Genomic DNA, 24,205 nt, shown 5'->3' with positions numbered 1-24,205 from the left:
TATATTGGATCTCTTGTAACACACTGGCAAATCAGAGGGTCAATGAACAAAGGAGAGTTATTTCTGTTGTTACATCTTCCAAGAATTCAGAATGCTTTGATGTATGGATGGAAGAGACTTTGTTGAAAGGCTATTTTGTTCTACTGAATTAAATACTTTTTATCATCAATAAACAGTAAACTACAGCTTTCAATTAGGATGATACTAAATATACTCAATCTAAATCCTGAATTACACTCAACTGTTTTGAGGTGCAAGTATTTTTAATAGAGGAAATTAATTTTCACTGGCTCCAGTGCAAAATTCTAATTCATAAAAAAAGAAACAAAACACCTCCCAAATGAGAGCATATCATTCAATCAAAAACTTCACAAGGCATTAACTGAAGAGAACCTCTGTGGAACTGTGGCAAATGCAGGACCTGACTTAAATACCATTTTTGATGCTTTGACTATTTTATTCTGTTTTATTATGTTAATCATCAGGACTCATGCTCAGAACTGAAATCTATTCACTTACTTGTAGTTAAATTTAGATTTTTGGTCCTCCTTTTTTGCCAAGCAAATGAAATATACATGTGTGTTTGGCAGGGAATGGAAGTTAAGGGAGTAAGGAGGAGGTTGTTTTTTCTTTAAGCAATAATTTATGTTTCAGAATTCTGCTTTCCATGAAAGTTAAAATGGATTTGAGATATTTCACTGAAGTTAAATACCTGTAACACTTTCCTAAAAAGCATGTGGTATTATTAATTTTCTAAACTATCTGTAGGTTTTTTGGTTTGGGAAGAAAATAAAGAGCCAGAAGAAATTTGTATCTTCTGGACCCCCAGGACACTTTGTATTTCTTATGATATTTTTGCTTTTTACCATACAAAAGAGTAATCTGTGACTTTCTGTATCTCCCACCAAACTGTAATCTACAGGAGGAAGGGAACTATTTTTCCTTCACTTCTGTATCTCAGTACCACAGTATTAGAACTGTATCAGTTTTAGAACAGGGTTTTCAACATAGTAAGCACTCAGTAAATGTTTAGTCAATGGTTAGCTGGATTAATGTTTTTGGAGTCCAATTCAATTTTTAAGAAAGGCAGCTAAGTAAGAGAGGCAGACTTGGAACCAGGAAGAAATAGTTTCAAATGCTGCATCACGCTCATCTTGGCTTTGTGAAATCATTTAACCTCTCAGTGTTGTTCCAGTTCATTCCCTAAGCCTGCTAGTGGCAGAATACTTAACTGAATTTCATTAGCAGAGAAAATTTCTTATTAGGAATTCCTTACTATACAATGAAACCACAGTTATGGTTGATAAAAGATAACTCACAATGGCACAGAAGTGATCTTGGGTTCGTGAAAGCAATAAAAGCAGAGTACAAGTTCTCTCAGATCCTACTAAGCCAAAAAGGCTTTGAATACAGGCTCAGTGATGGAACTTATTGGTTTTTTTTACAAAGCAATTCTACAAAACTATCTACCTCTAGTAATGTTGTGATATGGTGAAAGGAGTAGCCACAATCAGTAAAATTATAGATCACTGATATATCAAGGTACACAATGATATATTGAGACAAAACCATAATCTTTTCAAAATATTTTAACAAACTAAAAACTTCTAAACCAGAAGCCTACTTCCATTTTGTTAATATTTATTCCTTCCTTAATCCTCTAAAATTTCCATCTTCATTGCTCTAATGAAGTCTTTTTCTCCAGAGTCTAAGGATATCTATAACCTCCCAATAGTCATGAGTGCTCTGGAATATCTGCCTTCTTTGACCTTTTATTACTCTGGATAAATCATTCCTATCTTTTGTTTTAATGAAACTATTAACTTAGACTCTCATCTATGGACTATTTTTACCTTCTCTCTTACTCATATCAAATGTGATTTGTAAAATATATTGCATAACTAAAGCTCTACAGAGTCACTCTTTTCATTTTTCCTCCTTCCCCTAGGCTCCATTCTTAACTCTTACTCTCCTAGACAGTAAAGTTTTTTTTGCTCCTTTCCATTTAGAGTATTCCTTCTAAGATCTCATTTGTCCATATTTTCAACTAGGAGTCAAATATCAATGACTCAAAGTACACATCTCTACCCATCACCTCTACCAGACCCCCTTCTTTAGACAAATGTCTAGTCTATTAATTATAACATCTGTGTTTGGATATAGTGTGCTTAATAGTATACAATCTGATATTAAACAAGCAAATTCACATTTTACAGCAATAATTTTTATGTAATGAAAAGAAAATTATCTTAATATTAGAATAGAGTATGTTAATTTAGTAATTGCATTCTATTCATTAATATTTATTTCAAGAAATAATCCTCTCAAAGTTATTTCAAAATATAAAAAAATAACACTTGTCAGTTTCAGATTTAATATTAAACTTTTAGTTTCAAAATCAATTGGACAAATACCTAACAAAGAAATTAGTTGTATTCTCCAAAGTAGCCATGAATTTTCCGTGTTCTGCACAGCAAAGTACTTTGAAATGAAAATTAAATCAAGCAATATTTAATGCTGAATCCTTGAAATTAACTACAAGATTCTTATAAATAGATGCCCATTTCAAGATCATTTTGCCATCAGTGAACACTCAAAATACAGCATAAAATGAGTGAGATTCATACATGCTTTTAGCTGCTTAGAATTTCTACAGCAGCCACAGATTTTGAAGTATGAATGAGGCACAAATGCTGGGAACAAACAAAATCTTTGAGCTGACATTATTGCACATTAACATAGCAGAAGCACTGCAGTGTGAACAATGAAAGCCTCATTCATAGATAATCAGTGGTTACCCAGGCATTTGGATTGCCTAGGCAACAGGAAATGGTGACTTCCTATACAGTATATGGTAGTAAGGAACAGCTGGGTAAACCACTGAAAATTAAATGTTTCAATCAGGAAACCTGTTAATTTCCCTAAAACCCCATGCCTTTAGATACGAATGCTGGAAATCTCATCTAAATGAATATGCATTACATGTTTGAAGTTTGCCTTGTCCTTGAGTTAAATAGATTTAGCTCAGGAAGAAGAGGAATGAAAAGCAAATTAAATTTGTTTATAATGAACAATGATAAACATGATAAAATTTACCATATATATGTGTGTATATATATATATATATATATACACACACACACACACTGTATCTTTGTTCTGGTTTCCTCAGCATACTCCATGTATCTCATATAATTATTGATATAAATAGTATTGCTAAAACTATTATATGATGATAATCTGCTATAAAGATTACAGTACAATGCAAAGCACAATGGGAAGTGAATTGAGAGAATGGCGTTCTACCCCTGGTTGTCTGATATACTAGCTAGTTATTGAACCTCACAACTTCAGTAAACAAATGGGGATAACAATAATTGTATTATCTATTTCAGAGTGTTGCTAAAAGGATCAAGTGACAACATAAATGTAAAAGCATTTTATGGTTTTGAAATAAATATTAGTGTGTATTCTACAATGAGATTATTGAGATAGCATTTCCATTAAAGAAGCTAATCCCCTATTGGGTGCTCAGGTCAAGAATGCTCTAAAGGCTGGTATTTCATAAAAATAGATTAGCAGTAAGTTAGCTGGCCCAATTTTTTAAAAAAGAGAGAGAGAGGAAAGTCAAACTGTTTATATCAAAAAGGAAAATGGAAAAATTAGCAATTGATGAAGAAATAAAGGGAATCATTAGAAACAATTATATGATCACAAGATTGATGACTTAGAGGAAGCTGATAAATATTTTAAAAATAGAAAATATCCAAAATAACAAAATGCAGACTATTGAAATAACCCAATATCAGGAATACAAATTAAACAAGTCAAAAATGAACTCCTAAGGGGGAAAGATACTACAGAATCAGATGCATTCATAAACCAATTCTACCAAACATTTAAAAATATTTAATTCTAATATTATATAAACTGTTTGCAATAATGAGAAAAGGAAGCTTTTTATTTCTTTCAATGATATAAATATGTTGATATCTAATATAGGGAAAGTAAAAATAGAGAAAACAATAGACTAATATCTCTAATGAACATTGATGCAAAATTTTTAGATAAAATATTCCAAGAGAATATTTTGAACAATAGCATATTAGAATGACTATACACTTAGGTTTATAACAGGAATGCAGGGTTGGTTCAACATAAGGAAGATTATAAATATTAAGAATTGGGAATGCCTAGTCTCAAATTCTGCCTTCTCTAACTAGTAGCAGTGTGACCCTGGGCAAATAATTTAATTTCTATCTGTCTCAATCTCTAAATCTGTAAAATGAGGATAATAGTATCACTTATCTCACAATATTATAGGGAAGATTAAATGATATAACATGTGATAATAATAACAATTGCTAGCATACTGAGCTTATTTTGTGCTGGGCATTATGTCAGAGGCATTAAATTTTTTATCGCTTTTGATCCTCACAACCCTAGAAAGCAGGTACTATTATCCCAATTTACAGATGAGGAAATTCAGGTAAACATAGTCCCTTGCCCAGGGTCAAGCAGCTAATAAGTATAAAAGGCTTGTTTAAACTCAGGTTTTCATTACTCCAGGTCCAGTTTTCTATCCACTATACCATGTAGTACACTTTGAAAACCCTAAACACTTTACAAATATTAGTTGAAATTGTTGTTGTTATTCTTATATAAATCATTCTAATAATATAAATAATAAGATGATGTAACTATCAGTAGATGCTGAAAAGCATTTCAAAATATATATTATTTTTATTATAACTGTGGAAATCATAGGAATTAATGAACTTTTCCTCAAAATAGTAAACATCATGTTTCTAAATCCAAGAACAAATATTATATGTAATGAAGAAAAGTTGGGCCTTTCCAAAAGGATTGGAGATAAAGCAAAGATTCCTATTGTTAGCACTACTATTTAACATAGTACTAATAACAACAGGATAAGAAAAAGAAGTTGGGGCAATTAGCATTAAAAAGACTAAGAAAAAACAAAATTATTAAATTTTTGCCAATGACATGATAGTGTATTTAGAGAACCTAGAGAGTCAAATAAAAACTAATTAAAACAACAGCCAACAATTAAATTCATCGCCATTAGCCAGTGTGGTTACAACCCTTTCCCAGCTTAGCTGAAAGCCATTCAGTTTATCACCAGGCTTAAACTCAAATCCTTTCTACCTTGGTAAAATCTGAATTTATATTCTTCTTACACAAAGTCTGAGAACCCAGAGCTTACCTACACACCATGAAGCCCTGGAGGAGGCTTTTTGAGGAATCTTTTGGAATCATCTTGAAAAAAAGTGCTTTAGAGCACTTCCTGTCATGAAAGTGTTAATAAAATTTCTAAAATGGCTTAATTGGTTTCTGAGGAATAATTTATGTCCTTGGAGAATCTGGTTTATTATTTTATCGTCTTCAAGTGGCCATAAGGAAGAAGAAAACAGAGAGAGGTATTATCTTAGATGTTGCCTAAACAACAAATAAGTAGATTTGCCTCCAGTCTGTTTTCTTTTCAAATATTTCTCGTATATACATTAGGAAATAATTTCAGTGAATGTTTTACTTAGCTCATTTTTATCTATGTGAGATTTTAAGGATGCTCCTTCAACAAGTCATATAAGGTTCCTCCCCCTCCCTATCTCCAAAAATTCCAATTTCTGGTCATTGTTTTCAGACTAATTGTTATTATCTAGAACAGAGGTGTCAAACACATACTGCATGGGGCCCACAATATTCCTAAGTGTGACCCAAAATAATTGGGAAATACTTAACAAAATACATAAAAATAAAATAAAGTATAGACAATATCACAATTTAAAATTAAGCCAATATATTTTTATATATAGCCTTCAGGCATCCTTATTTATGGATGAGTGGCCCCATTTTTTCTTGAGTTTGACATCACTGATTTCCTTCCCAGTTTGAGAGAATGCATAGTAAAGAGAAACAAAGGGTTTATGATGCGAAATTTTACCCAATATAGAATTAGCCATAAAATATAGCATTTAGGAAATATTAGTTGATTCATGAACTACAAGATTACAGGTAGTTATCACTTTGCTTGTACCTCATTTATGAATTTACCATATATTATTTTGCTATTATTATATGGTATTTATCTATGTAGATTCTGAACTCCATAAGGACAAAGATTATTCCTAATAATCTCTTCCAGCACATAGTACAGTATATAGTACTATATGCTATATATACATATAGTATATGCATATAGAAGGTACTACTGAATAAATGTTTGATTAGTTGAATAGAATAAATTCATCCTAGCAAATGAATCCATTTCAGTCTTTAAAGTGATTCTCTGTAAAAATAATCAGATTTGGGGCAGCTAGGTAGCTCAGTGGATAGAGCCAGGCCTGGAGATAAGAGGTCCTGGCTTCAAATCTGGCCTCAGAAACTTCCTAGCTATGTGACCCTGGGAAAGGCATTTAACCCCAATTGCCTAGCCTTTACTGCTCTTCTGCCTTGGAACCGATACCTCCCCTGAATTCTAAGACAGAAGGTAAGGATTTTTAAAAAAATTAATCAAAATTTTCTTTTGCCTTGCCTTACAAATCAGAGGGGAAAGAGGTAAAGCAGTATTACAATTAAAATGGAATTTTATGTAGTGAGCTTTGGGAACAGTAACATTCATTCACCAGTTCTTAAGAGTTTCAAATGTAAATGAGTCATGGGAAGTTGATTTTTGGTTTCCCACTGATTTAATATCATCTCTTTACCTTGACACTGTGAGGGTTAAATTAGGGATTTTGACAAAATAAAAGAGCATCTTTTAATAATTTAAGTTTTAATGAGAATATAGTAGAGTTGTAAATTAATATTATCCCCTTAAGCCAGAGAAAAGAGAATTTCTAGAAGCTTTTGAGAATTAACAATTGAGTTTAATTAAAATAGAGATAGTAAAAGAATATAGTAAAATGAATACTGGAAAGGAGAGAAATATAGGAAAGAGGTAGAGAAAGAATTTTCCTAATGTCTATACTAGTTATCCTATAATTACTACCTAAAACTGCCTATATCTACCTATAACTAACAATCACCCCACAAAGCTCCAATCCAATCCAGCCCAATCAAAACCAACACAATCAGTGTTTAATCCAACCCCAATTAGGTCTGTCAACAAAGACCAGCCACCTCCCAAAAAGTTGGAAAGGCCCCTAAAAGCCCCTCTGAAGGCTAAAGTCAAAAAGCTCTCTCAATAAGCTCAGGCCCACCTTTATATTCCATCAACTAAATGGCAACCACTAATCCAACTCACACCCAGCAGCCAACTTCCCTGCAACTGCCAGCCCTAACTGTCAGCAACTGACCCCCTCCTCTCTCTTTTTTCTAACACACTTCCTGTCTCTATGGTTTCTACTTCCCATCACCGTGGGCTGGTTAATCCCTACACATTTCTATGGTAAGAGGACCTCCAGGTCCCCCATTACATTAAAAAAAAAGAATAAAGAATTCCTTTTTACAACACCTCAAATGCCAGAAATTGTTGTGAAGCAAACAGAATACTGGCTTCAAATCACCTTTATTTAAATTTGACCCTCCTTTATCTTACCATCAGCGTTACCTTACCTCCAAGGATTCACGTAAATAAAAAAAACACTATTTCTCCCTCTAAAAAGCTGGTTGAGAATATTGTAGAAAAGATGGTGGTTTAGGTATAAGGCAAATAGGGTTAAGTGACTCATGTCATATAGCTCGTAAGAGTCTAAGGTCAGTTTTGAACTCAGGGAGATGTCTTCGTGATTACAGTCCTAGCACTGTATCCACAGTACTAAGTACTCCGCATGATCATTAAATGATATGATTCCAAATTTTGTCTTTTTATTTGGAAAAGCAGTACATTTGGTTTCTTCCCATGGCAAATTTCTTCTTTGCCTGTAATCATGAGATGCTTCTCAAATTCTCTAAGCTTAGTAGGAAGTTATTGTTCCATGTGAATATATGAATTTTCAAGTTAATGGGAAAACAAAATGCTTTTACAAATGCCTTAAATATTAAGTAATCTTCCACTTTAAATAAAGTAGCCAAGGTTTTTTTAAAAAGGCAACAGAACTGACTAGAACAAAACCTATGGTAACTAATTTTACTGGGCCTTGCACATGCCTTGCACATTTAGAAACTGAATATGTGTAAGCCAAACAAATGATTAAATTAACATCTTAAAGAAATAAATATTTAATGGTGCTTTGTATGTACATATATATGTAAACATATATATCTAAATATACATACCTATTTCAAAATACATGAAATAATTTGGTTTAATATGCAAATTTTCTTTTCAGTGATGATGTTTTCCTGCTTAAGTGAATTGCAACTGCTCTGAATCCTAGTCACATATTCAGGTTCATTCCCTTTCTCTCTTCAGGCATTTTCCACAATCCATAAAGTTTTCATTTTAAATGTACTCATTACTGATACCATTTGATACTTCAGGGTTTGGCCAAGTCAACATCAATCTTATTCATCCTGAAAATGCTTATTTTGTTGAACCAACAGTCTGAATCCAAAGAAGCCAAATTTTAAAACATTTTTGAAAAAAATCACATCACTTGTTACCAGTAACAAAGCCTCCAACTGTCATTCTAGAGTTTTACAGAAAAATGTCTTTAAAAGAAGGAGGAAAAAAGATTCAGCCTTCTATAAAGTAACAGTGAATGGGAGATGTAATGTAGCCTTATCTTTCCATAAAGGGCCTTTTGTATATGGTCTGAGAAGCCTCTACATTATTACATTTGGATCCCTTATTGTTTGGCAAAAGCTCATTGATCTAAGCAGAACTTAACTTAAAGGATGAGAAATCATATTCTTTCTTAAGAAGATACAATGCTTTTTGTTATTTAAGAAAAAAAAAATCCTTCAAATGATATCATGAGACTCCACTGAAAGGAATCTTTTGCTGTATTATTTAATCTAGTGTCGAAATGACATGATAAAATATGTTATTACCTGATTAGAGAATCTCATGCTAATATTCCGTTGATCCTGTAGAGGGATATACCTCTGGATTGGGTCAATGTCTTTTGGACTTATTAGGTCATCAGCTGAAAATGAAGAAAAGAAATTATCCTATCAACCTGATTCTTATATTTCAGTGGTGCATCATATACTATTCACATCTGATTTTTTATGACCTATAGGAAAAATGTAGCTTCTGTCATATATCTTTATAACAATAATACTCTCCCACCTCTCTTCCCAGACTTGACCCAAGTTTTGAAGAACAAAAGTGAGATGACTCAGTCATGATAAAAATATAAAAGGCACAAATGAATTAGCTAGGATAGTTTAAAGATTATTTATGTATATTAGTACATGTTGTGTGAGTAGGTTTTCATAGCACTGTATAATGGAAAGAGTGGCTGATCTTGAAACAAAAAAAGGCTTAGAATCAAGCCTAACCTCTAATACATACTGACTATATGATCCTGGACTAGTCACTTAATATCTTAGTTAAGTCACTTACCATTTCTACTTCTAATCCTATAAACTGAAGAGGTGTGAATCTGCATTAGTAGAAGGAGTTTATCACTAGAGATTTATCTATAATAACAAAATCAAAAGTCTAATCCCTCTTCCCATCCCACAAACTGAGAACTAGAAGAGACTTTACAGGTCATTTCAATTAACCCCATTTAGTTTTAAAATGAGAAAAATGAGGCCCAGGGAAGTGCCTGCGGTAACAATGGTAATTTCTGAGGCAAAATTTGAAAGCAGGACCTCTTTAGACAGTAGCATGCTACCTTTCTGTTCCTTCAACACTATTCTGATAGTGAAGGTATTGGATATATCAATGAGTAAAATGGAGGAAATCACTGGCCATCTGACCTAACAAACAAGAAAGAAAAAAAGAAAAAAGTGACTTACCTTCCCATCATAATAAACAATTCAATCATAAAGACATTTGAAGTTACCTGAGTGGGAGTTATACTTAATGTAATAACAGAACTGAAGCTACAGAGCATACTATTAACTTGACAAATTGCTGAACTGAAGAATATTTTAAAGTTGCATTTTCATCATAAAATCCACTGAAAACCCTATCTTTTCTTTTAAAAAAATCAATGCATTTGATTTTCTCATTCTTTTTCAAGTGCATGTAACCTCAATTACAGGGAGTTGCAGGGGGCAAAGATGTCGTGAAATGAAATCTGATAGTGATTTGCAGGTATTTACAACACTTTAGCCTTTTGGGATTTTGCAGTGCTGAACTTACTCCTTTTGGGAGAGGGAAGAATAAAGTTTAATATAATTTTCATTTGCTGCTAAACATAATTCCTAAACACAAAAAAGCTGCTAAAATTCCAACAATAATAGGGCTTATAATTTTTAGAATGTTAAATATATTTATGTACTAGCTTTTTGGGACCATAAGCTGTTGGTTTTTATAGTTTGCAAAGGCAGTTTTAAAATGGCATATATACATTGGGCAATTAAAAAGTACTAATTAGTAAAGATGAAGAAATTTGAGACAATTGGCACAAAAAGATCAATTTAACCATTGAAAAAGGATGGTATGGTAATTTCAAACTACAAGAGCACTTTAGGTGATGTACTTGGAATTATGAGATACACTTGCTCAATTTCCTCAAGTCATACTAAATGTTTTCCATTCAGAATTAGAGCAAAAATTCACATCCATACACAATTAAAAACAACTCATGCATAGTTGTGCATTTTCAGTTTACCTGAAATATTTTCACAATGGAAACATGGTTTTTCATTTAATATGTGACTTCCACCACTGGAATACTGAACAGAGAACCAAAAGGCATGCTCCAAATGATGTCAGAATACAGACTCTATGAATTTCATTTGAATATAGCAACCAAAATATTTGTATAACTGTATGTTTGAATATACAGTGATAAAAATCTGATGAATATAACAGGTAATCAAAGACAGAGCTTAATGGAAGTGCTGATAAAATTGTGTGAGGCTGTGTAAATCTTTGTATAGTATATTTATCCCCTGGATCGCATAACTGGGGATGATACTCTGTTGGCAAAATTAAAGGTACCCAATCATTAACTGTTTTTAAGACACAAGAAATTTCTTGGGTAAAACTAATATTCAACAGAAAGAATGAAATATTCACAAAAAGGAGGAAAGCTGAATTAAAAAATATAAAGTCAAGCAGGCTTCACTATTTAAAGCTGTTACTTGATCACAGTATTTTCTTTTCTTTGAAAAAAATCAGGTGACAAGTGTTTATTAAACTCTTACTATGTGTTAGACACTATGTCAAGCATAACACACATAAACACAAAGAAAGGTAGAAATACTATTTCTGCCCACAAGGGGCTCACACTTTAGTAGGGGAAACAACATATAAATAAATAAAGAGTGATTTAAAATACTTGATGGTTATCTTCTACTTATTTCTATGTATAAATGTGCTTTTCCCTCAATACAAGTTTGAGAAAAAGGGTCAGCTTTTACCAGTCCCTTGAGTAAAGCCTTCTTTTTATTTGTAACTCTTTCTCACAGAACAATAAGATTTAGAGTTGGAAAAGATGTTAGAGACCATTTAGTTCTACCCGTTCATTTTATAAATATGAAGAAACTGAGTCCTGTTGCTCAAGACTACATAGGCAATATGTTGCAATTGGATTCAGAACTAAGTCATATGACTAAAGACCTATTTCTCTTTTCACCCCCTTCAATCCTTTAGTACATTAAGAAATAATCAAAGAACACCACTAATGGATATATTTAACTAATCTGTGTGTTAGAGTATAAGTAGGGTTTATTTTGTTTTATTAAATGATTATGGTTGAGGTAGAGGTTTAAATAAAACTTCTTAATATTAAGAAAGTCAGTCATTTATGAAGTAAATTATATGAAAAAACATCCCAAATTATAAGTTTAGGGTGAGCTTAAGTCACTTGTAATCAGTCTATTCCCACAAAACAAAAAAATGAGATTGCTTAAAAATCAATACCTTTTGGTTTACAATTCTGGAAATAAAACAACTAGTAAATCTCAATAAGGAGCAATAGTTTAACAATATACCTTTTCCTCTCTTGTATTCATTTTTTTATTTAACTGATTAGTGACTTAAAACCTAGAAGAAATCGTCATAATGAATTCTGTTCAAAGTTAACAAACTTTGATTATAGATCAAAGGGCTCCATTTCTTAGGTATCGTTCGACATAACTAGTAATATTATAGATAACTGCTTCTAGCACCCCAAAATTGATATTCTACACCTGGGTAGTCTAACCAACACGCAAGGGAGTTTGGTACAAATCTATTGGAGAACCTTAATAAACTTCATACTTTTATGTGACAAACATTCTCTTTGGATATTATGAAGGCATGAAATAATACTTGTGCTATCCAAAATTATAAACACAAAAATCATGAGGGATCAAGTTATAAAATAATAATCCCTTTGTAATATAACATAAACATTTATGCAGTAAATGGGAAAAGATAATAAGATAACTATCCTATGATGCAGTTGGTTGTCATCTTGCCTACCTGAAGAAGACCAAAGTGACATTATTGGTGACATCTTTTGATTTATGCATAAACTGGATTTAAGCGTGGCAGATTTGCACAAAGTTCTGGGCCTCACTCTCTCTTCCAGTACAATGGTAGGACAAAAGTCAAGACAACTGATATGGCTGAGGATGCAGTGGATGCCTGGTTTCTTTGATGTCTAATCAAGCTCTGAGCACTGCACAGCACCTGTTTCTGTCACTTCCATGACCACCAGAACAAATTATTCTCATCCTCCCCTTTTGCTAGATGAAGTCTTCACATGCCTGAGGCAAGCACCCCACAAAATATTTGACACCTTTTGGTTACCCTCAGTCTGGGTTAGCTCAACTGCCTTCAAGATGGTTTACTGGAGTGTGGCTGCTGCACATGCAATAGCTTCTTGGAATTACAGGTGAGAGTCGGGTGATAGATACCAAAGGGGAGTGAGCAGACTTGACAAGGGCTCAGCAAATCCTCACACCACAGGTACTAGTCTTCCCTGAACATCCCATATACCCCAATACTGCAGTAGTAGTAAATAAATCAAATGAAAAGTGAAGTTTCAGCTATTTTAAGCTATGTCACAGCTAGTGACCTTTTATAACCTAAATGAGAGTTTACCATTTATACAATTGCTTTTATGAGAAAATATGTTCTAAGCTCCAAAAAATGATGCAGAAAGAGTTTTAACAAAAACCATTAATAAAATCAGTACTTGTTGCTTATTTTTAATTTGTAAAAGCACTTCTCATTTATTTACTCTAATGCAACAAATGTTTATATATATCTATGTGCAAAATTAATATGTAGAATACTGGAGTTTTCTTAATAGAAAAATCTATTTGTGAAAAAATAACATGAAAAAATCTTTATTATATTCCTGTACAAAAGAAATATTTATCAAGTACCTAGATGAAGTCAAGTAAAGTAGAGAGGTAGCTGATCTTGGAATCAAGAAGATCCAGATTCAAATCATTCTCCTCTAACAAATAAATGAACAAACTAACCTGCTATTCTATGATCAGTGAATTAACAGCAAACAGTTTTCCCTGTACTTTCCATGCCTAAAGTCCTGGACAACGAGAATTGATCTGATGTTTAGAATGATGCTGTTCTTCAAATATTACATTCTCCTGGCTCTGGACATTTTCCCTGGCTATCTCTCATGCCTGGAAATTTCTCCCTCCTTACCTCTGCCTACTGGCTTCCCTGAATCCTTCGACGTCTCAACTCAAGTCCTATACTCTTCAAGAAGCTTTTAATAGAATTTAATATGAATACTTTCCCTCTGAGATTATCTCTAGTTCATCTTGGATATATATTGTTTGGACATAGTTATTTTAGTACTGCCTCCCTTATTAGTTTGTGAATTCCTTGACATAAGAGATTGCTTTTGCCTTTCTTTATATACCCAGAGCATAGCAAAGTGTTAGTTACAAAGTAGGCACTCAATAAATAATTGTTGACTTGAACTCAGGGTCAAGGGCAAAATCCACTCATTATATTATACAAAGACAACAATGAAGATTCTGAAAAAGGCAGAAACTTTCTGTTTAGTGGCAAGTTAACTAGAGAATTCAAATAACTAAAATCTGCTTTTCCCCAGGCATTCTGGTTTTGAACTTTTACTATATACAACAGGGAGAAAGTATATTGTTGGAATGAATACATGTTTGTGTGTATGTGTTTATCTGCAGCTGTAATTATAAAATGATAAGAGAAACTTAGAAAGATTAATGCCTCTACTAAATTTCTATAATAATTAGTCCAGTGCTTAGCATCGTGTCTGGCATATAGTAAGAATTTCTTTTTTTTTTTTTTTTTAAGTTTTAATATTATTTTATTTGGTCGTTTTCATACATTATTCACTGGAAACAAAGATCGTTTTCTTTTCCTCCCCTCCCCCCCCCCCCCCCCCGCCTTTCCCTCTCCCATAGCCGACGCATGATTCCACTGGTTATCACATGTGTTCTTGACTCGAACCCTTTTCCCTGTTGTTGGAGTTTGCATTATAGTGTTCATTTAGAGTCTCTCCTCAGTCTTATCTCCTCCAACCCTGTGGTCGAGCAGTTGCTTTTCAGCGGTGTTTTTACTCCCACAGTTTATCCTCTGCTTGTGGGTAGTATTTTTTTTTTTAGATCCCTGCAGATTGTTCAGGGAAATTGCATTGATACTTATGGAGAAGTCCATCACCTTCGATTGTACCACAATGTATCAGTCTCTGTGTATAATGTTTTCCTGGTTCTGCTCCTTTCGCTCTGCATCACTTCCTGGAGGTTGTTCCAGTTCACATGGAATTCCTCCACTTTATTATTCCTTTTAGCACAATAATATTCCATCACCAACATATACCACAATTTGTTTAGCCATTCCCCAATTGATGGGCATCCCCTCATTTTCCAATTTTTGGCCACCACAAAGAGCGCAGCTATGAATATTTTTGTACAAGTCTTTTTGTCCATTATCTCTTTGGGGTACAAGCCCAGCAGTGCTATGGCTGGATCAAAGGGCAGACAGTCTTTTATCGCCCTTTGGGCATAGTTCCAAATTGCCCTCCAGAATGGTTGGATCAATTCACAACTCCACCAGCAATGAATTAATGTCCCCACTTTGCCACATCCCCTCCAGCATTCATTACTTTGCATAGCTGTCATGTTAGCCAATCTGCTAGGTGTGAGATGATACCTCAGAGTTGTTTTGATTTGCATCTCTCTGATTATAAGAGATGTAGAGCACTTTTTCATGTGCTTATTAATAGTTTTGATTTCTTTGGCTGAGAATTGCTTGTTCATGTCCCTTGCCCATTTGTCAATTGGAGAATGGCTTGATTTTTTGTACAATTGATTTAGTTCTTTATAAATTTTAGTAATTAAACCCTTGTCAGAGGTTTTTATGAAGATTGTTTCCCAATTTGTTGCTACCCTTCTGATTTTGGTTACATTGGTTTTGTTTGTACAAAAACTTTTTAATTTGATGTAATCCAGATTATTTATTTTGCATTTTGTAATTCTTTCTAATTCTTGCTTGGTTTTGAAGTATTTCCCTTCCCAAAGGTCTGACATGTATACTATTCTGTGTTCGCCTAATTTTCTTATAGTTTCTTTCTTTATGTTCAAGTCATTCATCCATTTTGAATTTATCTTGGTGTAGGGTGTGAGGTGTTGATCTAAGCCTAATCTTTCCCACACTGTCCTCCAATTTTCCCAACAGTTTTTATGAAATAGTGGGTTTTTGTCCCAAAAGCTGGGATCTTTGGGTTTGTCATATACTGCCTTGCTGAGGTTGCTTGCCCCCAGTCTATTCCACTGATCCTCCTTTCTGTCTCTTAGCCAGTACCAAATTGTTTTGATGACCGCTGCTTTATAATATAGTCTGAGATCTGGGACTGCAAGACCCCCTTCCTTTGTATTTTTTTTCATTAATTCCCTGGGTATCCCTGATCTTTTGTTTTTCCAAATGAACTTTGTTATGTTTTTTTCTAAATCAGTAAAAAAAATTTTTGGGAGTTCCATGGGTATGGCACTAAATAGATAGATGAGTTTGGGTAGGATGGTCATTTTTATTATATTGGCTCGTCCTACCCATGAGCAGTTAATGTTCTTCCAATTGTTCAAGTCTAGTTTTAGTTGTGTGGAAAGTGTTTTGTAGTTGTGTTCATATAGATCCTGTGTTTGTCTCGGGAGATAGATTCCTAAGTATTTTATTTTGTCTTGGGTAATTTTGAATGGGATTTCTCTTTCTAGTTCTTGCTGCTGAGCTGTGTTGGAATTATATAGAAATGCTGATGACTTATGTGGGTTTATTTTGTATCCTGCAACTTTGCTAAAGTTGTTGATTATTTCAATTAGCTTTTTGGTTGAATCTCTAGGATTCTTTAAGTAGACCATCATGTCATCTGCAAAGAGTGATAATTTGGTCTCCTCCTTGCCTATTTTGATGCCTTCAATTTCTTTTTCTTCTCTAATTGCTACTGCTAGTGTTTCTAATACAATGTCAAATAATAGAGGTGATAATGGGCATCCTTGTTTCACTCCTGATCTTAATGGGAATGGATTTAGTTTATCCCCATTGCAGATGATATTAGCTGATGGTTTTAGATATATACTGTTTATTATTTTTAGGAATGACCCTTCTATTCCTATGCTTTCTAGTGTTTTTAGTAGGAATGGGTGTTGTATTTTATCAAAGGCTTTTTCTGCATCTATTGAGATAATCATGTGATTCTTGTTGGTTTGCTTGTTGATGTGGTCAATTATGTGGATAGTTTTCCTAATGTTGAACCAGCCCTGCATCCCTGGTATGAATCCTACTTGATCATGGTGGATGACCCTTCTAATCACTTGCTGGAGTCTTTTTGCTAGTATCCTATTTAAGATTTTTGCATCTATATTCATTAGGGAGATTGGCCTATAGTTTTCTTTCTCTGTTTTTGGCCTGCCTGGCTTTGGAATTAGTACCATGCTTGTGTCATAAAAGGAGTTTGGTAGGACTCCCTCTTTGCTTATTATGTCGAATAGTTTGTGTAATATTGGGGTTAACTGTTCTCTGAATGTTTGATAGAATTCACTGGTGAATCCATCAGGCCCTGGGGATTTTTTCTTAGGCAGTTCTTTGATGGCTTGATGGATTTCAATTTCTGATATGGGATTATTTAAGAAAACTATTTCTTCTTCTGTTAGTCTAGGCAATTTATATTTTTGTAAATATTCATCCATATCACCTAGATTGGTAAATTTATTGCCATATAGTTGGGCAAAGTAGTTTTTAATGATTGCCTTAATTTCCTCTTCATTTGAGGTGAGATCCCCCTTTTCATCCTTGATGCTATTAATTTGCCTTTCTTCTTTCCTTTTTTTAATTAAATTAACCAGTACTTTGTCTATTTTGTCTGTTTTTTCAAAGTACCAGCTTCTAGTCTTGTTTATTAGCTCAATAGTTCTGTCACTTTCTATTTTATTAATTTCTCCCTTAATTTTTAGGATCTCTAGTATGGTTTTCTTCTGGGGGTTTTTAATTTGTTCATTCTCAAGTTTTTTGATTTGCATTTCCAATTCCTTGGTCTCTGTCCTCCCTAATTTGTTAATATATGCACTCAGGGATATGAATTTTCCTCTAAGTACTGCCTTGGCTGCATCCCATAAGGTTTGAAAGGATGTTTCGCCGTTGTCATTTTCTTCAACGAAATTGTTAATTGTTTCTATGATTTCTTCTCTAACTAAATGATTTTGGAGTATCATGTTATTTAATTTCCAATTAATTTTTGATTTGGGTCTCCATGTACCCTTGCCGATCAATATTTTAATTGCCTTGTGATCTGAAAAGGCTGCAGTTAATATTTCTGCTTTTCTGCATTTAAGTGCCATGTTTCTATGACCTAGTGTATGATCTATTTTTGTGAATGTGCCATGTGGTGCTGAAAAGAAGGTGTATTCTTTTTTGTCCCTATTTATTTTTCTCCATATGTCTATTAATTCTAATTTTTCTAAGATTTCATTCACCTCTTTTACCTCTTTCTTATTTATTTTTTGATTTGATTTATCTAAATTTGATAGTGGTTGGTTCAAGTCTCCCACTAATATGGTTTTACTGTCTAATTCCTCCTTCAATTCTCCTAGTTTCTCTATTAAAAATTTGGATGCTATACCATTTGGTGCATACATGTTGATTAGTGATATTTCCTCATTGTCTATACTTCCTTTTAGCAGAATATATTTACCTTCCCTGTCCCTTTTGATCAGGTCTATTTGTACTTTGGCTTTGTCAGATATCATGATTGCAACTCCTGCCTTCTTTCTATCGGTTGAGGCCCAAAAGGTCTTACTCCAACCTTTAATTCTAACCTTGTGAGTGTCAACCCGTCTCATATGTGTTTCTTGAAGGCAACATATGGTAGGGTTTTGTGTTCTAATCCAGTCTGCTATTTGTCTGCGTTTTATGGGTGAGTTCATCCCATTCACGTTCAAAGTTATGATTGTTATTTGTGGATTCGCTGGCATTTTGATGTCTTCCCCTAGTTCTGACCTTTCTTCTTTAGCTTTCTCCTTTTGAACCAGTGATTTACTTTAGGTCGGTCCCCCTAGTCCCCTCCCTTGAGATGCTTCCCTTTCTAGCCCGTCCCTTTTTATGCTCCCTTCCCCTCCCCCCTCTCCTTCCCTCCCTTTTTGTGCTCCCTCCCCCCTCCCCCTCCTTAATTTTCCTTTCTTTCTTGCCCTAATGGATAAGATAGAAATCAGGATCCCACTGGATCTAGATGTTCTTCCCTCTCAGATTTGATTTCACTGAGAGTAAGGTTTAAGTACTTCCACTTCACGCTCTCTTCCTCTCCTTCTCATATGAGAGTTCTTCCCCTCCCCTTCCCATGTGTATCTTTATATGGGAAAGTTTATTCTATTGATTCCCCCCCTATTTCTTGAAGTTAATCTTAGTATTATCACGGTTCCCCCCTCCCTTTTCCTTTTTTTGCCCCAACTTTCCCCAAATCTTCTTGATTCCCCAATCTTTCCCTATGCATGTTTCTTCTAACTACTCTTATGATGATACAATTTATGAGAGTTACACAAAACATTTTCCCCACATATTAATATATATAATTAGATGTAAATGTAGTCCTTATAGAAGAGAGTTTGACTTAAAGAGAAAGATAAGATTTATCTCCTTTTCCCTTTCTTTCATATTTACCTTTTCATGTTTCTCTTGCTTTCTGTGCTTGGATATCGAACTTTCCACAGAGCTCTGGTCTTTTCTTAGCAAATGCTTGGAAATCTTCTATTTTGTTGAATGCCCATACTTTCCCCTGGAAGTATATAGTCAGTTTTGCTGGGTAGTTGATTCTTGGTTGGAGACCCAGCTCTCTTGCCTTTCTAAATATCGTGTTCCATGCTTTGCGGTCTCTTAGTGTGTTAGCCGCTAAGTCATGTGTGATCCTTATGGGAGCCCCCTTATATCTGAAGCTCTTCTTCTTGGCTTCTTGTAGGATTTTCTCCTTTACTTGGAAACTCTTGAATTTGGCAATTACATTCCTAGGCGTTGTCTTTTGGGGATTTAGTATAGAAGGTGTTCTATGAATCCTCTCTATTTCTATTTTGCCCCCTTGCTCCAGAACGTGGGGGCAATTTTCTTTTATAATCTCCTCTAGAATAAAATCCAATTTGTTGTTTACCTCTGGTTTTTCTGGGAGACCGATGATACGGAGATTTTCTCGTCTTCCTCTGTTCTCCAGGTCCGTGACCTTCTCAGTGAGATATTTTCTGTTTTCTTCCAATTCATTAATTGTTTGGGTTTGCTTTATTGATTCTTGCTGTTTTATCATCTCACTTTCTTCGAGGTCCTTAATTCTGGTCATTAGGGACTGGATTTGCTTTTCAGCCTTGTCTGCCCTTGTATTGGCTGCTTCGAGTTCTTTTTCCAATTGAGCAGTCTTATCTGTCAGACAGCTGATCTCTTTCTCCCATTTTTCTTTCCAGAAGGTTTCCATCTTTTGGATAAGTTCCAGTTTGAGATCTTCCAGAGCTTGTTGATAGTTTCCATTTTGGGAGGCGTGTTCTGAATTTTTTTGGATTTCCTCTTCATTCTCCTCTTTCCCTTGGGTACTTCCACCATAAAAGTTTTCAATAGTCACTTTTTTCCCTTTCTTCCTGGAGGCTTGATTTTGGGCCATGTGAGCCATCCCTTTGGTGGTTTTATTTCCCTTTCCTTTTTGGTCTGGGGTCTGGGTTATAAGAGTGGTTTTTCTGTGAATTTAGGTTGCTTCAGACTAGTTCTTCCCAGCCTCTGAGCCCAGGTATTCAGCTCCGCCCAGATAATCCGTGCACCTTGTTCAGCGCAGCCCGCCCGAAGTCCGCTGGCTTCTCCAGTGAAAGCGCCCTGAGACGTTTTTTCCTGGCAGTCCCCAGATCCCAAGGACCCTGGAGTGCCCCCCCAGACAGAGACGCTCCCCACTCACTCGCTGTCCCGGTGAGCGCTCAGGTAGCTCACTCTGGTTTAGTGGGGGAGGTGGGGTGGGGGAAGGGCGGCTCAGTTCACTTTTCTGTGCAAGCTTTTCCTTCTTATTTTAGTGTGGAGATGTTCAAGCCCCACGTACCTTTGCCTCTGTGGGGTACTGGGGAGTCCTTCTGTTCCTCCAAAGGTGATTTTATGCTCCTTTGATGTAGTCTATTTCGTTCGGTGCTGGGGAGAGGAAACGTGCGGCGTCTAGATTGCAGCCATGATTACCCGGAAGTCCTATAGTAAGAATTTCTAAATGTTTATTGATCGATTGAAGTAGCTTAATATTTTTCATTTGTTTGTGGAGAGAAAGAATCAAAAGTTATGATTTTTGTTGGTGGGATAGTTGTACTACAAGTGTAGAAATTCCCTCCACCAATACAGGTTGAGTAATCTGTATATAATATGTAATTTTAGAAAGTTGTTGGGTTGCACTGAGAGGGCAATTAGTTAATTCTAGAAGGCCTTGATGAATAAAATGTTTCAAAATCTAAGTTCCTGCTTAGATTTATATAGTATTAAGGATCATAATTTATTCTTGATCACAGAATATATACAGGAAGTCAGTTTGTGTCTAAATAATATGCCAGTATATTTTATTTACATTTGCTTTTCCTTCCTAAAAGTTTAAAGAAGTAAAATCCCAGGTCCAAATTTTACCTCAAACTCTTCCTAGCCATGTGACCCTAAGCAAAGCACCTAACTCCAAATCCCTACTTACTGCTTTGCACTGGAACAATTCTAAGGAAGAGGGTAAGTGTTTAAAAAATAGAGAGTGATGGCAACTTGAAAAGATGAGAATGGTTTCACAAGACACTAGAGAATATTGAAGATTTGTTAACACAGGACATGAGATGGGAGAGGAGGAAAAAATCAAACATAAGTCCACCTATAGCTCAGAAGTACCTGGTATAGAATAAGAAGTTAATAAATGCTTGTTTACTCTCAATCTATAAGAAATAAAGGGCAAGATTAACAGAAATAGTGAAGTAAAAAGGAAAAGATATAAAAAACAGGGCTAATTTTGGACATAATGAATTTGAAGTACCAGTGGGTCTTCCAAGGGGATATGTCAGAGAAGCAGTTGGAAATACATGTTTTGAATTGTAAAGAGATATAAAGATGAAGAAACATATTTGGGAGTAAGCTGCCTACAGGTGATATTGTAGAGAGTATGAAAGTAATGAAGAGGGTGAAAAGTCATTGAAAGAGAAACAGCAATTAAAGAGGGAGAAAGAATCAAAAGTGTGTGGATTGTCTATAGGACATGCCGAGGTGAAGACATAGAAGGCATGGGTATCCAGTATCTAAAAATACAAGGAGGTCAAGGAGAGTAAGACTGAAGAAGGCCTTTGGATCTGATGATCAGGAAGTCATTGTGAACACATACCAAGAACATTCCCCAATAGATAAGTGGTCAAAAGATGTGAGTGAAAAGTTTGAACAAGGATTGCAAAGTATTGGGGGCAGTTGGGTAGCTCAGTGGATTGAGAGTCAGGCCTAGAGAAGGGAGGTCTTAGGTTCAAATCTGGCCTCAGACACTTCCCAGCTGTGTGACCCTGGGCAAGTCACTTGACTCCCATTGCCTAGCCCTTACCACTCTTCTGCCTTGGAACCAATACACAGTATTGACTCCAAGATGGAAGGTAAGGGTTAAAAAAAAAAAAGAATTGCAAAGTATTACTAACCAAGTGTAGTTTTATTATTAATTAAATACATTATTATTATATTATATTTATTTTTTTATAATTTAATATAATTATAATATATTTATATATATATATAATATAATTATAATATAATTATAATTAAATACATATTTATGACTAAACCTTAATGAAAATACTTCCAATTAGCTATCAACAATAGAAACACTTCCTGAACATGTTGTATGTCAAATTCTGTCACCCAGACAACTGGAAAGTGAGGAGTTTGAAGTAAAGTATCTCTAAAGTCTTTTCAAACTCTAAATTATGATCATTTCATATTTACTCTCATGCAAAATATATCTCCCTGAATTTCAAATCCTAACATACAAAACTAAAATTATGATAAATTTTTATTAATTCTTGAGATTACTGTGCCACTTTTATTTCTCATTAAATTTTTTAAAGTTTAATTTGTTTATTTAAGGATGGACTTTATTGTTTCAAAAAGTATCACAACTTCACCCAGAAACTAGATTTCCAGAGAGCTCTTATTTTTCCAGATGGCAAATTTTCCTATCTTTCTATACTTAAGTTTAGTATAATGAGGGAAGTGGAGTCCAAGAAATTTACAATATAAATCCTAAACCCTGACTTCCAGTTGTGAACACTGGACTCCTATGTAAACGATCTAATACTGTTATTTATATCTAGCAGTATATAAAGAGTTGGTTGTAAAATGGTCAACAGTGTTAAATGCTACTCACCTGTATTTTGTTGACACTGTTAAATACTATAAAACCAAACTTCAACCAACTTCAAACACCAAATGATTGCACTCTTAAGTAATAAGGCTTTAAGTGTGATAATTTCACTGAGATGACAGCTGCAATCTAATTACAACTACATTTTTCATGTTTGCCTTTTTTCAAATACATCATTTCATCTACAACATTTTTGTTAGCTTTGCTGCTACACTAAATAAAAAGAAATGGTATCAATAATATTGTCTTTTGTCTGCAACCTGTTCTCTTCCAGGAAGAATAATCACAGAGAATTTTTCCAATGGTCCTTTAATTAGCATTATGTAAATATATCAGCTCCTAAAAACTATAGCCAACAAAGAACAGAATATAAAGCATTAACTCAATTTGTTCTGCATTAGTGATTTCATGTCAGGTTTTCCTTAAATACTATTTTCCACACATTTATGTAATGTTGAAACTGAAAACCTCAGCTTTGAAATATATTTCCCTAATGAAGAAACTGAAGACCATTAGTCTTAAAAGTGAAAACAAATCTAGTATTTATAACCTAATGGTGGAGAGAACAGAGACAATAATAGTATTTCACAAGGTAAGCAGTTGTACAAGTTGTACAATTCAGTAGGATGTCTCCAATTAGCTTTTCTCCTCATTTGTCATTTTCTACGAAGGCATTTCATCTACAAAAAATGATAGCCCTTTTGGTAAAAGCACTAAGAACTGTTATAATTTTTCAACAAGTTGTAATATAATATGATGGAAATCCAACAAATAGCTTTTTCTGTTCACCAAACTATCCTTCATTCCAATATGCCTCAAGAATTCTGATCACTTTCTTTGATACTTAAGAACACTACACAACGATTTTTCACAGAATTCCAAGTGATAGATCCATTAGCCTTTCAACTACTGAGAGGACTGCTATGGTGAATGTTATCAATAATTATTTGTCATTCAGTTCTTTTTGGTTTGTTATTAAAGGCACAAATGAGAAAAATAATAGGCTAAGTCATAAATTTGTTCCTTAAAAACAAAAGATGCTATCTGGTATCCCTAAAGGCCTTTCAAAAAAGCTTAAAAACCTAAAAGAGCAAAGTAATATATAAGATGTTATGAAGACAAAAAAATGGGCAAATATTGGATGTGTAAGCTGAGTAAAAATGAGGTGTCAAATGAGGAAGCTAGAGTTGTCAATCTAGAAGCCTGAGAAGATACTGGTATCTTCAACAACAACAAGGTTCATAAAAGCAGAACATTTAGGAGGAAAGATAATCAATTCTCTTTTGAATATATTTAGTTTGAGATGTCAAAGA

The 24,205-nt window shown here is 34.3% G+C and overlaps 1 protein-coding gene across 6 annotated transcripts in view; it reads right to left on the bottom strand.

The window, feature by feature from the left end:
* Positions 1-24,205, bottom strand: part of PHKB (phosphorylase kinase regulatory subunit beta) — a 256,746-nt gene that overhangs the window by 90,785 nt on the left and 141,756 nt on the right. For all 6 annotated transcript variants that reach the window (XM_056812255.1, XM_056812257.1, XM_056812258.1 and 3 more), the window contains one exon: positions 8,959-9,053. In XM_056812255.1, coding sequence (XP_056668233.1) covers positions 8,959-9,053 — 95 coding nt within the window. The remainder of the gene's footprint in view (positions 1-8,958; positions 9,054-24,205) is intronic.

Source organism: Monodelphis domestica, chromosome 1 (genome assembly GCF_027887165.1).
Source record: "Monodelphis domestica isolate mMonDom1 chromosome 1, mMonDom1.pri, whole genome shotgun sequence".
Taxonomy (NCBI): domain Eukaryota; kingdom Metazoa; phylum Chordata; class Mammalia; order Didelphimorphia; family Didelphidae; genus Monodelphis; species Monodelphis domestica.
This window is presented reverse-complemented; position numbering and strand designations above follow the sequence as displayed.